Source organism: Pteropus medius, unplaced genomic scaffold (genome assembly GCF_902729225.1).
Source record: "Pteropus medius unplaced genomic scaffold, Ma_sr-lr_union100, whole genome shotgun sequence".
In the NCBI taxonomy this organism is placed as follows: domain Eukaryota; kingdom Metazoa; phylum Chordata; class Mammalia; order Chiroptera; family Pteropodidae; genus Pteropus; species Pteropus medius.
In genome coordinates this window covers 16,628,229-16,644,227 of record NW_024349796.1, presented here as the reverse complement: position 1 = coordinate 16,644,227, position 15,999 = coordinate 16,628,229, and the positions used below count along the sequence as shown (strand labels likewise).

Here is a 15,999-nt window from a genome sequence, read left to right as displayed (position 1 = left end):
TCCCTCCTTCTCTCTCACCCGAATCCCTCACCTCTGACCCGCAGCTCCCTCCCCCCGCCTTTTATTTTCTGTTTATGCTTCCAGCTCGGGAGGGGGGAAGAAGGGGGAGGGCAGAGGGTACCCCACCCCCGGCGGGTGCCCCGAGACGCGCTCCGTCCCGCCCTTCCAGCCTCTCAATAATCCGGGGAGGTGTTAATGGAGGCCTCGCCAGTTACTGAACCTCATAAAGCCCCAGCATCTTGAGGCTCAGGCCCCGCCGGGAGCCGGAGTCCCGCGGTGCGCCCTGGGCTCCGGTCGCCAGCCGGCCGCGGCCTTCCCCGAGCGCGGACCTAAAAGACGCGGTCGCCAGCCGGAGCCTGCACAGACGGCGCGGGGTGGCGGCTGGTGCGGGAACCCGGCCAGGCCACTGATCGCCGCCCTCACATCCGCCCGCGCCTCCTGGTCCTTCCTCACTCTGGGCTCTCCCGGCGGGCGAGGGAACCAGGCACTTTGGGGTGCGCTCTGCGCTCCGGGGTGAAGGGGGGTGTTGTCGGCGGGTCAGCGGGCAGGCGTGAGGTCTCTCTCCCGCCCGGCCGTGCAAGGAGATGGGGATGACGATTAACCTTCTGGGGGAGAACCGACTCAGAACCTGGGAGAACAGCCTTTCGGGGGCGCAGACAGACGCCCAGACGCGGGACGGGCGGGGCCTTGTTACCTGGTGGCAGGTCCCTGAGGGGCTGCGTCGCCCCAGCAGCCCCAGGTGCAGTCAGGTGGCGGGGAAGCGGACGGAGAACCGGGAAGCCGTCTCTGGCCAATGATTTACCTACTCCCCCACGCAGCGCGCCCCTCGCAGCAGGAGATGGGGGGCGGGGACCACTCAGAGGCTCCCGGCGCCGAAGGGGCAGGGGATGTGAGCAGCGAGATTGGCCGCTGTGGGATGCGGGTCCGGGTTACCATGCCATCGTCCGTGCCGGCTCCTCCCCGGCGACCCCATGGTGTCTCCGCATTGCGTGCGCCCAGGGCGCGGTGGGCCGGCGGCGCCCGCGCGCCTGGAATCCGCGCGCGTAAACAGCGTGGAATGCGGGGCACGTGGGGCTCGGCAGGAGTGACCCACCTTTGCGGGGGCCTGCCAGCTCTGCCACACAGTTTAGGGGGGCGAGGGGTCTCGCAGGAGCCGCGAATCCCAGCCCCTGGCTTTCACCTTGCACCCCAAACCCCGAATGTAGCTCAGAACACCCCGTACAGAGTTCCTCTCTGTACTGGAACGCTTGGCTTCACCAGCCGGAGTCCCAGCCAATTCGTCCACTAGTTCACCTCCTAAGTCCCCTCACTCAGACTCCTCCCCCCCCCACCATCCCGGCCTCCTTAGCTCTCTCTCTCTCCTCCAGAAGCCCCCCATCTCGGTTCGTGTTCACAGCCAAGGAGGGGACAAGCCTCCCGGGTTCAGCTTCTGTGCTCGCTGGCGAGGCCATCGGATGGACGGCGACACCCACCCGAAAACGCTTAGGTACTTAGGTCCAAAGCAGCGGTTTTTATCCTGTTTTGAGTGACGAACCGATTTAAGTATGTGATAAACATATGCATTCCACACACACACGCGCGCGCGCGCGCGCGCACGCACGCACACAGGAGCGCGCGTACTGCACCGCACACCCCTCACACTTCAGAATACAATTTGGGGTGGGAAGAGGCGTCGTCAGGGATCTCCCACTCCCCTGAGGCCACGATCTCCGTTTACACTCCATGACTCCCAGAGCCTTGGGAAGGGCCGCGGGCCTGGAGCTTTGTATCTTGAGCCCAACCTTGAAGCCTTTCGTGGGGACGAGGCACACCCAGCGCGGGCGCCCCGCACAGAGCAGGGCATCCAGAGGGCCTGGGCGGTGGGCGTCCCGGGGACCACTCATCCCGTCGTTAGAGAGCTGCGAGGTCTTCCACAGTCTCTCCTAGAAACTAGGCTCTCCACAGGAGCGCGCCAGAGGGTGCTGCCACCCCTGCACTGACACACGCGAAGCGCGCGCGCGCGCACACACACACACACACACACACACACACACACACACACACCTTTTTTCTCCCCAGAGGGGAGGAGACGGCTTGGGCAGAAGTTCCCGTTGGATGGTTGCCGGGAAGTGAAAAAAAATGCACCGAGGTTTAAATCCTCGCCCACGTGCACATGTCCAGTCCGCACACTCAAGCCTCTGCGGGAAGGTGGGGACGGTGACGAGGCAGGCGCTGGCGTGGAGTGGGGCGGTGGCGGGGGTCGGGGGGCGATGCCCTCTGGGCTGGCCAGGGGCTGTGCAGCTCCACGTGCTCGGAAGGCGCCTCGCCGCTCGCCGCTCGCCGCCGGCCTGGTGCTGAGCCGGGCACCAAGGGTCTGGCCGGCTGGCGCCGGGCGCCGGAGCCGCGCGTGCGGAACGGCCCTGGCGAGCTCGGGGTGCGGGGCGCTGCGACGGAACAGAGCCGCGGGGCCCGGGGGTCTTCCTCCCTTCTCGCAATGCCCTCGGTTTCCCAACGCGCTGGGTTCGGGAGCCCCAGGTGTCGCCGAGGGTGGGGCGCCGGTGTGGCTCCGGGTAAGGGGACGCGCGCGAGGCGATCCACCTGCCGCCAGGCCCGCGGAGGGCAGGGCCAGGGAAGCGAGGGTCCCCCTGCTGGCACCCCCGCCCGCCCTCCGACCCCGTAAGCCCCACGACGAGACACCCAGCTTCCTCTGGGTCTTCCGTGTTAGAAACGACCTAGCCATCGGCGCCCCCCGGCTGCCGGCGCCCTGCGGCGGGACTCTCCAGGGACCCTGGACGTGGAGCTGCGCCTGGGCGGGGTTCGGGCTGGAAGTCTCCGTCGCTCCACGTCCACCGTTTGGACCCACACGCCCAATAAGGAACCCGCGTGCTCACTTTACAACGTGCGAATACGGCGTAGCTCGAAGCCCTCGCGGGGAGGCGCGTTTCTGTGTCCACACTGCGTTTCATGTGGGCGCCCCCTCCCCCAGGATGGCCCCGGGCCTGGGCGCCCCTGCCTCCCCTCCCCCCACCCCCGCCCCCAGAGCCACAGATGGCCCCGGGCCCGGGCGCCCGCCCCAGAAGCGGGAAAGTGCGCGCGCTGCCCGCCCCATCCCCAGCAGCTCCTTTGCTGTTGTCGCCCCGCAAGCCTGAAGTTCCGCCAGGAAGAGTCACAAGCGTCCCACAGAAAGGTCCTGCGCGACGGAACCCGGGTCCTCGCTCCTTGGGCCAGGCGCCCGCTGCTGGGAGCGGGGGAGAGCGCGCGGGGAGGAGGCGCCCATCAGTCATTCCCATCTGCCCGGCGCCTCTCTCAAAACACCGCCTCGCCGGGGATGCGCGTCCTGTCCTCTCTCCTTAGCTTCTCTGGGAAGATGGCCTTTGCCGGCTCCATTTCTTTCCCTTCTCTCTCTTGGCACTGCTGAGGGGAGCAGCATCCAGCCCCCACCGGAAAGCCGCCTTGGTTTTCAAATGTGGCGGGAAATGTGGGGTCAGCTGGCGGCCCCAGACCCGGCCTGGAGAGATCGATGGGCTCAGGAGTCCGAAGACAAAGCGCCTCCCCCATCACAAGGCTGACCCCCTTCCGCCCCTAGATGACTTCCAGGGAGGGTAGCACCTGGCCACAGAGCCCTGGACACCTGGCAGAGCCAGTGGCCAGTGCTGCTGAGGGCACCTAAGCCAGAGCACCAGCAAAGCTGAGGCAGCAACATGCAATTGTTTTGGGAAACAATTTCATATTTGCCGTAGAATGAACAACGGAAGTGACAATCCATGGAAATATTAGAACCTTCCTGGGCTTCTTTACGCTTATTTTACCGTTTGAAGGGCTTTTATTTTGAATCTCACATGGGAGAAGGCTCCAGAAGGTTTGGGTTGCTTAAGATCTTTAAAGCACTTATTGAGGCCACAGGCGGAGACCAAGGCCAGCCCCTGGCGCGCTGGGGAACATCCTTTCAGGGTCTGTGGGAGACAAGGCTAATAAAACCTTCTAAGACAGAGCCACCGGGGAAACGGCATAGGAAATGGAGGAGAAAAATGTGGGGGAGAGAAGAAAGGACGGTTCACTGGAAGCGGCCTGACACCCCCGAGTCAGAGCGATTTAAAGTTTTCATCGAGAGAACAGATGGACGGTGAGAGCGTCTCCCAGCGCACACTGGCACCTTCCGGGCACCGGGGCTCCAGGGCAGGCAGCCTCACCTGGACCTCCTCACCGCTCAGGACACGAACAAAAGGGAGGATGCGTTCGAGCTCTTCCGTTCGCCAGCAACTTCCGCTGGGCTGCTGACGGCGAGGAGAACACAGCAGGAGAGCCGAGGCCCCACGAAAACCGAGAGCTGCCAATGGCACCGATCGCTTCTGTTCGTTTAATGGAACAGTCATTATTTTCTTTCTTCGACATATGTGTTGAAACAAAAAAAAAAAAAGAAGCAAAAAAAAGAAAAACTATTAACGTACAATTTTGAAACACATTTGCTGCTTTTTTTTTTTTTTTTTTTTTTTACTTTTCTTTTGATGTTCTTTTAATGTAGTTAAAATAAGGTTTAATTAGATGGAGAACAGAGATGAAACTGTTGTCAAATGTAAAAATAGGAATTGAATCGCTTTCTTTTAGATGGGTCTTTAACGTTGACGTGACCATATGGACACTGCAGAAGAAATAAAACAAAGTATTATAGAATTACCTAACTATCATCTTGGAAAGGTACGATACCTCTGGTGAGAGAGACTGCCACTCATGTTAAGAAGATCGTTTGATCTCTCAGCTCCTGGAGACTAAGGAGAATAATGGCAACCTTCGGTGAATAATCCTGATTAGGGTCCAAGAATCACGTCCTGGATGCCACTTTCCAACTTTAAGAATTTCACCGTTAAACACTCTTAGAAAATCCTCAGTTCCCCAATTTATGCAAATTTCTTATGCCTTTCATTAGAAACAGCTAATGGTACAGGTAGGAACATCCATAAAAGTGGAAGCTTAATTTTTCAATGCCGGCGACATTCAATACACACATGTAGCATCGAGGCCTTAATTACAAAGTGGGGTCGGTTAAAGTAAATAATACCTTTTTGCCCCAGTAAAAGTGGTCTATAGACAGAGGTTCGTATCCGTTTATAATCCTAGCTCTATAACAATTTACCTGACTAAGATGTTTCTAAAAACTTACTGTGGAGAACCCATTTCCATTTATTTTACTTTTTTTTTTTTTTTTTTTGCTCAAAATAGAAAAGTAGTGAGTTCATCTAAATCAGTGAATATATATACACACACATTCCACTGAAATATATATTTTAGGAAAGGCACAGCAGTACGTTTGGGGTAGCTAGTGTCATGGTTAAAGACAGTAGAAAATGCCACAGAAAGAGAGAGAGAGAAAGAGAAGCAGAAGGAGGAGGAGGAAGAAGAGAAGAGGAAGGAAAGAGGAAGGAAGGAAGGGAGGGAGGAAGGAAAGAGGGGAAATGGAACAAAGAAAGGAAATCATAATCATTCAAAAGACACCCACCTTTCAATGCTGGGCAAGTTTCTATTTATTCAGCTAATAATGAAGAAAAAACGTTTTCTGGGATGCAGTGTGTGCACCATTCCAGCTCCTTTTCCTGCCCTCTTTGTACTTAAATAAGTGAACACAACTTATTTAAAACCTCATGAAAAGTTTCCTTGTAATAAAGAACTCCCATGGATTTCGAATCACGGCATTTCAAGGAACTGGTGGTCACAGTGAAATGCCACCAAATCCCATTAACTTAAAAGGCCCTGTGCTGGCCCTGAGGACTTCGCTGCCCCTGGCTTGAGCAGCTTGTGAAAAGCGTGCTACGGGTCTATTTAGCTTTTTTATTTGACTTGTTTTTCGAATGACAGGTAGTTATGAAGTTACGGAAGCCCCGCCAACTCCCACTGTGATGTGGGAGTTTGCCACTCACGTGTCTGCAGGCAGAGCCACAGCATCTTCCTCTCTGCAAGTGAGCGACCTGGGTGAGCACCACGTAGCCAGTGGCTGGGTCCACGTAGTTCAGCTGGCCGGCCTGAAGTGTAATGAAATAAAACAAGTCATCCATCTCAATATTCATCAGACCTCCTCACCGTAAGTTCTACTCAGAAAACACTGCAAAACGTTCTTCAAACAACATGAGACTTCTCCCTGGCCATTTTCGTGGCCCTGGCAATTCAAGACTGAATGCAGTCCAACATTATACGCAAGCCAACTTTATGCGACAGAAGGAGAAAATATACAGTTTGAGAAAAACGAGAAGTTGATGGGAAAAACAACAGCCCCTCTATACGCAGTGACCATGTAGCTACTGCTCGGGTATTTTTCATTCAGTTTCTAGGTAACAAAGTTTAATACCCGGTGATTGAGGTGATTTTAAGAGCTTAAGAGGCTGAAAATGAACTTTCACTCAGAAGTTGCACTTGTAATTTCAGTTCTTAAAATATGTGGATCATGATTTAAACTTACAGAAAAGGTGCTAATTGAAACCAACAGTCCTCATAGAAAAGAATTACCTTCGCTCTTATTGAATACTTTTCTTTGCCTACATGATGTGTGACTGCAGTGAATGTTTTACTATTTTCTTTTTTTCCGTGTTGTTTTTAAGCAAAAAAAAAAAAAAAGTATTGTTTTAACATTAACGCTCACTACTTTCATGAGTTTGATTAAAAGCAACTCTTCCCATGCCATTTCAGATGCCAAGGAAGCACACTACCTCCGTTCATACATGGTTTTTAAAAGCATCCCAAGTACACAACGTGAAGGCAGAGTGAATAATCTGACCACTTCTTTGGGTCTTGGCCACGTGAGCGACGTGATTTAGCCTGGAAGTTCTGTAGGGGAACTCTCTCCCGGGGCGTTTATAGAACCCTCTGGTTTATAGAGAGTGGTTTACAGAACCACTCTTGTATAGAGTTTTTTTTTCGTTCAAATACGCATGAAATTCGGATGTCGTCTAACATTTGTTTTTGGATGTGCCGCAGCGTGTTCTTCAGAGTGTCTTCCTTAATGGCTGAATGTCTTACTCCAGTTGAGGTTTTCACCAACTATGCTTCATGAAATTAAGCCTGGAGCACAAAGACGAACGGAGGTCCAGGCTCGGTCTGCTCTAAGGCCTTCCAGCAAAGCTAGACTGGGCCAGCAGAAATCCAGCAGGCAAGTCCCAAGGCCAGTGTAAGGGGCCTTGAAAATCCTGTGGGACCGCAGAAGCAGATTACCTGAAACCAAGAGCTCGAAATGCTATTGTAGAATGACTGTCAAACCCTCACTTGTTTATTGACAGAGCCCGTGTCTGGAGAGTTGGAACACACACACACACGCACACGCACACGCACACACGGAATCCTGTTAGCAGCCTTCTTTTCACTTTTCATGGCTTTTGGGTCTTCTGAGGGCAATTACCCAGCAGCCCAGAGCCTAGTACATCAGTCCTGCGCATGCTCGCGTCTGTTCTCCTGCTTTCCTTGAGGACAGAGAAACCCTGATCTTGTTGGCCGTCCGCACAAACTTAATTGGTCTTCAGTAGATGAGCCTCAGGTAACAGTGACCACAAAGACGCAACAGGGGCGCTGACCGTTTGCCTGGAGAGCAAGGTGCCCAGCGACGCCAGTCACACAGCGGGGGACAGTAAGAGACCTCCCTCCCTTGAGGCACAGATGGAGGAGCACTGTGAGGGGCATTGTTTGTTGAGAAAGGAAAGCAAGCTTGTTTGGGGGTTGACTTGTGGTCTCCTGGACAGTTGACCTGTGATGCTGACGCTGATGACATATCTGTGGATGCCCCAAGCGAGAAAAGGCTTCTTTCCCAGGCTGATCGAACCCATCTGTACATGCCACTGGTGTTTGCTCTAAAAAGAATGAAACTTTTTCTTTATCATACTTACATGCTGAAATATGGGAACAAATTATACAGGGTTATTTTAAAAAAGAGTACAAACAAGAACAGTGAAAAGCTGCCAGTTATTTCTTGATGAAACTTTATGCATAAGTTTCAACACTTGAATGAGTCAGGCCAGTGGATCTTCAGGGCCTATGATCCAGGAAAGAAAGTCAACTTTAGGCAGCTTCCAAGGTTTTCTTGCATGCTTCTTTGGCTCAAGCCACACCAGACAACACTAGTCCAGTCGAGTACTGGTCACACGCGGTGTATTACATAGGTTACTTTCATATTGTTTTCGCATGTTAATTATAAAACTCACTTGCTCTCTCAATAAAAATATGGCCACGCTACCTTTAGACTCATGTAGTCTGAGGTGTCAGAAAGTAAGGAGAGATGGCAAGTTTCGATATTGGTGTTAACAAGCAACTGTCAAATCCCCAAAACGGAAGAAAACACCGCTCAAGACTGTCCCGGAAGGATGCAAACGCCCGATTACAGTTTTTTCTGTAATTGTGCTCCGTTAGAATAGACGGAAAGGACGAAAGGAAAATTAAATTTTTGGTAGCAAAAATCGAATTTGTTTTTTTTTCGTTAGTAAAATCATTAGATAGCAAAGTGTTTAACTGATAATGTTGATAAACATATTTTTCCTGTAACTTCTCAGCTCCTCTACCTCGTGCATCAATCCCTTAACCCCGTCCGCGCACACACGCACACACGCGCACACATGCGCGTGCACACGGACATGCACACACACGGGGCGATGGGTGCACACTGCGGCCGGAGTTTAGCTCGGACGCTGATCAGAAACGAGTTGTGGCCCCACTCAGGACAGAGAAACGTTAACTCAGCCCAGGATAAGAAACTATGGCCACCGTTTAAGAGAAAAAGTCGGAGCGGGAAGTGTGCGAGCTCCCACCCGCCAGACGCAGGACCACACAGGGTCCCCAACCGCTCGCTTTGCCGGGGACGCGCAGGCCCAGCAGGAGGGTCGATACTGCGCAGGCGCGCGTACACTGGGGCCTACGGGGTGGGCCGGGCCGGGCCCTCACCGCGCAGGCGCAAGGGCCCCGGGGCCGTGCAGGCCGGGCCGTGCCCTCACCGCGCAGGCGCAGGGGCCCGGGGACGCGCAGGCCGGGCCGGAGGGCCACAGCGCGCAGGCGCACGGGTCCCGGGGACGCGCAGGCCGGGCCGGAGGGCCACAGCGCGCAGGCGCAGGTGCCCCGGGGCCGCGGGGGCGGGCGGGGCCTCACCGCGCAGGCGGCCGCGTGTAGGTCCACGATCCGTCGCTCCGCGGCCGTTAACTCTTCGCTCGCCGGACGCCGCACCTCCCCCTCGGGCCTGTCCTGCGTGCGAGGTCCGGCGCCGCCGCGGTCTCGTCCGGAAGCGGAGCAGAGGGCGACGCCGAGGGGCTGTCGCCCTGCAGCGCCCCGGACGGGCCTCGGCGGCAGGGCGGCGGGGAGCCGGCCCCGGAGCGCCGCGCCCGCCAGCGCCGGCACGCGCGTGGCCGCCATGGCCGCCGAGGCCGCGGGAGGCGGGGCGGCCGCGCGGGCGGGCAGCGGGAGGCCGGACGGGCGCGGGGCCGGGGCTTGCGGGCACCTCCAGCTTCCGGGCTTGAGCTCTCAGTGTCCCCTTTATCCTCTGAGATGGAAAGGGCACGTTTTTGTGTGTGTCATGTCAGACTAGACTTGGACGGTTCAGCGTGATGGGCACAGCCGTTAAGATGCACTGTGACTGCAACAGCTGGGGTGTGTTGATGGCCCATCCAGGGAGGGCCAGGGGCGGCAGGTGACAGGTGCGAGGACCCACCTGAGAAGCTGGCCCGGCCTCAAGTGACCCAAAGTGAAATCAAACACAAATGGAAGGGAGAGGTTCTGCCTGAAAGATGACAGTTATACCGATATCCCACCCCACCCCCAATTTTTTTTTTTTTTTTGAATTGCCAGTTAGCGCAAGCCCAGGAGGAAATTTCAGGTGTTATGATGAGATTAATCCTCAGCCTGGGTTTCAGGAAAAGGGCTGGAGAGGAGCCGCTTCGTAAGGGTCGTAAGGGGGAGGATGACAAAGCCACCAGGAACCATCGCCGCCCCTTTGGGGCACCTGTCCCTATAGTGCAACGCTGACAGCAGTCACGATTGGATTTTCTTGATACTGATTGAAACAACCCTATTGATCCATTAGGAACCTCAGAGTGTATTAATAAATTGGAATCCTGTTTTGCAAATCTGTTTCTTTTGTGTTGGAATAAATGAGTTAACAGGATCCAGAGACTGCACAGTGATTCGACAAGAGTTTAGAACCTGAAAGGCTAAGGAGGGTTCCTAGGGAAAGCTACGGGGATTTGGGACCAAACGAGATCATCAAAAGCAACAAACTGCCATTAGAAAAGAGAATTCACTAGTAAGCCTGTGTGTGTGTGTGTGTGTGTGTGTGTGTGTGTGTGTGTGTAAGCCAAACCGAATCCTGAATAAAGGAAATAAGTCTGGGAGTTCAGAGTGAGTGCATTGTTAAAATTGAAGATGACCTATTGATGGGTTATGAAATGAATGCACAGCGTGGGGACAGCATTTTACAGAAATGAAATAAACTAAGCCAGGTTCACATAGAAAATAGTCATGTAGAAAGAGTACTTTTACATGAAACTTATTTGGATGGGTGAGGGGGTGGGTGTGAGTGTAAAGGGTTTGAGCAAGGGAGATCTTTGTGGTGACGAAAGCTGTGTGCTGAGCATGACGGTTACGCAGGTCTACACATGTGGTCAGATATGGAGCCACAGACCTTGTTGCAAGGTGGAACTCTCGATTTTGGTATTGTAAGTACAGAAGCTGTAACTATTGGGGAAACTGGGAGAAGTCACCTCTTTGTACCATCTTTGCAACTTGTGAATTTATAATTGTTTCGAAATTAAAAAAAAAAAAGATGTAAAAATTGTTTTCAGATGACTTGGTAAGGCAGATCGCTGAATTGACCAGAACCTTTCCGTCTCCTCCATTCCCAGGCTTAAAGATCATCCTGTTAAGGCTGATTTGGGGCATTTAGGCCGAGAAAGCCATTTTGTTCTGTCCCTCGTTACCTGTGCGTGCATTTGCGTAGATCATCTACCTTTGGAATAGAATCAAAGCTGGGAATCTGCACAGTTAAGAGTTGATAAAGCCTGTTAGTGCTGGAAATAATTTCCAAACACTGGGTCATTTGACTAGAGTACCATTTAGACATTGAGTAGATTCTCGGCACCCTTCGGTTTTCATTTACCTTCCTACTTCAAAGGAGGTATCATTTCACCTTAACTTAGATTCACTGAGTCCTTTCAAGACGTTTCCTGGGGTCTCAGCCCTTACCTGTTCCATCATGCATGTGTGGTTTCTTCTCAGGTTCTCTGAGCTCCCAGTGGACAAAGCCATCTGAATGCGGGGTGTGGGGGCACAGTGTTCCCCGTTAGCGTGGTTAAGTCTCACGTAATTCGCAACGCGTTTACGGCTCCATTAGCTGTAGACCGAAGAGTTGCTTGGTGCCCCGTCTCTGCATGTAACATGATATTGAGTATATTTTATAGTCTATCCCATCATTTGAGGTGTCTACATTGATAATGAACGTGCTTGTTATTTGTGGGGAGGTGCATGCACTGCCCTAAGTTTCACTTAGATTCATTTTTCGTCACATTGATCAGGCCTCTCCAGGTCGCAGGGCATGGATCACGCAGCTTCCTCTGGTTACCGTAAAGTGAATGTCGTCCCGGATCCACGAGGCTTGACTTGCCTGGGGCCCGCTGCAGACCAGGGCTCGGCCTCCAGCTCTTGGCACTGCCCCTTCGGTGATAACTCCCTGTGGGCAGGCCACGTCTCACCGGTAAAAGGTGGCTGCCAGCAGCTCCTTGGGCTTCATCTCTTTCCATCCCTGTCCAGCTCAATGGGGAGTCTTGTTAGGAGGCTCCCTCCGGCCCCCGAGCAGCCATCTCTGTCATGCTCATCACTGAACCATCTCAGTGCAGGTTGTACTGGGGCCCATCAGGGCCTGTTCCCCAGCCTCCTGTGTGCAAAGCCATGGCTGAGAATGGCTAAAAACCGCCCACTACAGCGTGGCTTGCAAGGGCAGCCTAAATTCTTCCTGCCCACCAGACCCCTTTAGTATTTAATTGTTTATCAGTTAAAACATTTTCCTTGTCCCTCTGGTTCCCCTGTAGATGTCCTTCCTTTAATCTCCCACAATTATCTGTTCCATTTTGGCTTTTTACCCATATGTAGTAATTGCTTCTGCATTGTTTTCCAAACAGATCATAAGACAGCAGGGAACATGTCATTAGCATCTTTGTATCTCCCAGGCAGCCTTGTGCTTTTAGGCAGAGAACTATGACACTCCATGAGTAATAATGAGTCAGTGGTTCTTCCTTCTCAAATACATATCAACTTCATTCCATACGAAATTTTAAAATTAACATTCTGTAGATAATGCAAATTTGAAAACATTTACTACATATTAATTGTTGCAAATAAAACTTTCAAAATCTAGGTGATAAAGATAGTAACTCTGAAGTCTCACTAAGGTGTGTTTATTAAATGACACTGGGCCATTTTACGGGCTTACATTATCATATTTCCTGATCCGAGGCCCGGCAAGGCTGCCTCTGACTGACTTTGTTACCTCGTGATGAATTATGAACGTGTCGCACGTTAGTGGACAAATGACTGCCAGAGTCACAGAGGCGCTCACAGACCTGCGCCCGCTCACTGCCTGTTTTACGCACTTCTTCCTGGACATCGAGTTATGTATTCGATGTGTCTCAAACAGCAGAGCGGCGCGTCGTGACACGTCACGCTCCATGGAGAGCGCATCCTCACTGCCAGCGCGTGATGGAGAGCAGACGCAACATGCCCTGGGGGCGCCCGCGGCGAGCCTTCGTTTCATTCCATGCGACACCCAACCGCGCCCGTGGTCTCAGAGCTGGTCTCAGGGGAATCTGTCCAGAATGAGGACCGGTCCTCCGCGCGCCAGCGCTGTGAATCCATGCTGACTTCGCGGCGGTGCCACCCGCCAGCGCGGCCTGCCCAGGGCGCCAGTGCCCGCGGCCCTCACCTTCCCATTTCGTTCTTGCCCTTCTGGACGAGCCGTAGATGGCTAGGTCGCACCAAGTCACCCAGCCATCTGGCCCCCTCTCGCACCCTCTCGTTCTTCAGGGAGGAGTCTGGCTTCCATCCGCACCGCCCACCAGCGCGTCGGGATGACGGATGGACACACCCAATGCACCTGTCTGCGCTTACCTGAGCCGCCGGCCCGCGCGCCATGCTGCGTTTGAAGCGGAGACGGACCCCTTCTGCGCAATTCTCGGACCCCTTCTCACTGCACGACGCACCCCCGAGCGATTTTACCTTCGCTTATGTTTGTGATCTGTCACCTACACGCCCACGACTCCCAGGTCTCCACGTCAGTGGGCGCTTCTGAGAGGCGCACCACTGTCCGCCTGCTGGACGCACACGCTGGAGAACACCCCAAACTCGCCACATTCACGGCCCGCACTGAGTCCTCGCTTCCTCGGAAATCTTCCTTCCTCGCTCATTTTCTCTTTCAGAGGCGCGGCTGACTCAGAGACTTCCTATGGCCCTTCAGTCTCTTCGCAGCTCTCCATCCCATCGCCCAGTCCTGCCAGCCTGCTTACCTAGGTCTCGAGCTGGGCGGCCCTCCTTGGCGTCTGCCATTCTTCTAGCTCTGCTCTTTGTCGTGTCTTTCCCGAGGACGACGACAAGAACGGGTGGGATACTGATAGATAAATGGCATGTAAACGACGAAGAAGAGGACTTAGTGTCAGGGCCCTTCTTCAAGGGCTGGAGACTTACTGTTCCCACTTCACGCATGCCAGCTGTCGTGGCAAAAGGGTCCCTCATCTCCTCTCGGTGGTGAGGTTGTGCCCCCCTCAAAGCCTCAGCCCACCTGTCGCCTCCCCTCCTGAACTTCGGTGACTGCTCACTTGTCTCACGGTCGCCGCGGCCTCCCCCGCAGCCTCGGCTGGGCGCTCACCTCCACGCTGGTCGCACGGGCCTCTGCGTTCTGCTCCCTGCGCGGTCCTATGTTTATGGGGCTTTCGTAGTGGCCGATTGCGAGGTCTTTGAGGGTAATTACCTCTGTGTCTCTAGCAGCGCAAATATATAGGAGCTGCTAAAAAGAAGTGCTCGTCGAAATGAATGAATGGCTAAAAGCCGCAAAAAGCCGCAAAACCCCGCATCGGAGTCGCGTAGTGAAGAAACGCTTCAAACGCGTCTTCCCCTGATGTCCGATGGTTAAGAAGCAGTGTCCGGTTTCATCGACACATCAGTGTTTCTCGGCTACTGCTCTGGGACACGATACACGGAGACAGCGAGGCAGCGCTGCCTTTACTTGGCAACCCCGTTCCCCGTTTCCCCGGCACAGGCGACGGATGAATGGTGAGCGCCGCGTACGAGCCACATTTCAAATGAAGCGGGTTGATGTTGACAGCGACACGCGGCCTTGTTAACCCCGAACAACCGTTCCAATTATAAACTACATGCACGAAATCACTCTCATATAAAAGGTCCAGACTAATTACTTCTAGCCCTTTTGTTATGCAGGTGTTCGCAATGAAAGCTACTCTTACGCGTACTCAGTACGAGGAGTGTAATTCCCAGAAAGAACATCACTAAAAAGTGGCCAGAACGGAGCTCCATTTTACTTTATTACAAGAAATGGATTAGTATTGTGCTTTGCAACTGACACAGTTGTGGGGAGACCTTGGCTAAGGTCACGAATATCACATACAAATCCAAGTGTTGTTCTCCGTGCTCTTGTGGACGCCGGAGGCAGAGAAGCGTGTCCCCTGTCCCATGACTGAGTTTCAGGTCGAATATCCACGACGTTGACGTGGATGGCTCGTCCGCTGAGCATGACGCAGGTTGATATCTCCCCAGAGGCAGGCATCACCTCGACTCCAGGCTTCCCGCGGGCGTGACACCGATGCATCTTCGAGATCCTGTGCGATGCACATCTTCGACATCTCCTGTCCCTCCTCCGCCTTTGATAGACACACCAGGTGTTCCTCGTGGGCATATTTCACTCCCGCCGTGCCCCCCGATTTTGTTTTCTATCTGAACCTCCACTGAGTCCGTTCCCTTGTGATGAATGTGGACGTTTGGGTGGTTTTAATGAAGCTTTATTACCGTACGTTCCAGATCTCTGGGTTCCTGTGACTGGAACACTGTTATGCTTGTCTCTCGTGCCAGTCTCTCACTTGTCATCGTCCCCCCAGAAGACTTCATCCTGAGGCATGTGGGGCGTTCTGCGGGAGGCTTTCTGGGTGCATGCGTTTCCCTGACGGATAGGTTCATCTTCCCCATTAAAGCTTTGTGCCGTAACGCTGGGTGCTTGGTCCCTCCCTGGGACATTTTTAGCCCCGTTTTCTATAAAGATGCACAGCTGACTTGACTCGAGGTGGGTAAGAAGTGACAGATACGGACATGGCCATTTCCTCGCTCTCCCGTTGTGTGAGTTCCAGGACCAGGTCCCTGACCTTGCTCAGGCTACCGCTGACCACACTCCAGCGCTACAGGCTAACGGAGCAGAACCGCAGAGCTACCTCCAAGTGTTTGTAGCCTTTTCATCCGTAAAAGCTTGTAGGAAAATCCACAGACATTGGAGGCATCGGAGGAGGAGGTGCGAGGTGTGAGGCCACAGGCCGGCCACAGACACAGTGCCTCCGAGCCGCCTCTGGGAGGCAGTAGGTGGCAGGGGCAGAGCACGGCTTCCCGGTGACTTCGAGCCACCTGCGAGCTGTGTGGTCTGTGCCTCGGTTTATTCTGTGAAATCGGCGTTAACAGCAATGCCTCCTCGACAGGGTCTTTGTAAGATTAAGTGAGATGCTTCCTGCAGGGGACTTTGAGTTGTGTCTGGTACAGAATAAACATGCAGTAAAACTTTGCCTTTTCTCTATGGAGCAGGCTGTGTGCTTTCGTAGGCTCCCCGTCATTAGAGGAAGTGAAGCAGAGGCAGGACGAGACGTTGGGAGGGGTTTTATAGGTAGCCCCTGAGACCCCTGTGATGTTCTGTTTCTATCATTCTGTTTCCGGTGAACATCCAGGCACTTTTCACATAGGACAATGGCGGTGTTGACCTGTGTGCTGTGCTTTTTTCCTGATGGTACATTTCCAGTGGCACAGTCT

General features: G+C 53.8%; 2 protein-coding genes across 4 annotated transcripts in view; both read right to left on the bottom strand.

The window, feature by feature from the left end:
• The window catches only part of LHX9 (LIM homeobox 9), a 19,589-nt gene extending 18,868 nt beyond the window's left edge, over positions 1-721 (bottom strand). Inside the window, exon 1 of the mRNA XM_039883484.1 lies at positions 695-721. The gene's annotated coding sequence lies outside the window, so the exon portion shown is untranslated. The remainder of the gene's footprint in view (positions 1-694) is intronic.
• A 2,968-nt stretch (positions 722-3,689) lies between these two features.
• On the bottom strand, positions 3,690-9,355 carry CUNH1orf53 (chromosome unknown C1orf53 homolog). 3 transcript variants are annotated; one of them, XM_039883479.1, is made up of 3 exons: positions 9,091-9,355; positions 5,892-5,993; positions 3,690-4,362 (listed from the first exon to the last, which is right to left on the bottom strand). In XM_039883479.1, the coding sequence occupies exons 1-3, from the start codon at positions 9,349-9,351 to the stop codon at positions 4,180-4,182; spliced, it is 546 nt and encodes a 181-aa protein (XP_039739413.1). In that variant the 5' UTR covers positions 9,352-9,355; the 3' UTR covers positions 3,690-4,179. The 3 variants fall into 3 exon arrangements, with proteins under 3 accessions (XP_039739413.1, XP_039739415.1, XP_039739414.1); XM_039883481.1 differs by lacking the exon at positions 3,690-4,362 and adding an exon at positions 4,476-4,618; XM_039883480.1 differs by lacking the exons at positions 3,690-4,362; positions 5,892-5,993 and adding an exon at positions 7,285-7,805.
• Positions 9,356-15,999: the final 6,644 nt, after the last annotated feature.

Excerpts from the sequence above, each read along its gene's own strand:
- CUNH1orf53 (XM_039883479.1), bottom strand. The coding sequence starts at position 9,351 with ATGGCGGCCACGCGCGTGCCGGCGCTGGCGGGCGCGGCGCTCCGGGGC. Across the intron at positions 5,994-9,090 it reads TACACGCGGCCGCCTGCGCG|GCCGGCCAGCTGAACTACGT; the intron begins GTGAGGCCCCGC and ends ATTACACTTCAG. Across the intron at positions 4,363-5,891 it reads GTGGCTCTGCCTGCAGACAC|AAAGAAAATAATGACTGTTC; the intron begins GTGAGTGGCAAA and ends CATATGTCGAAG.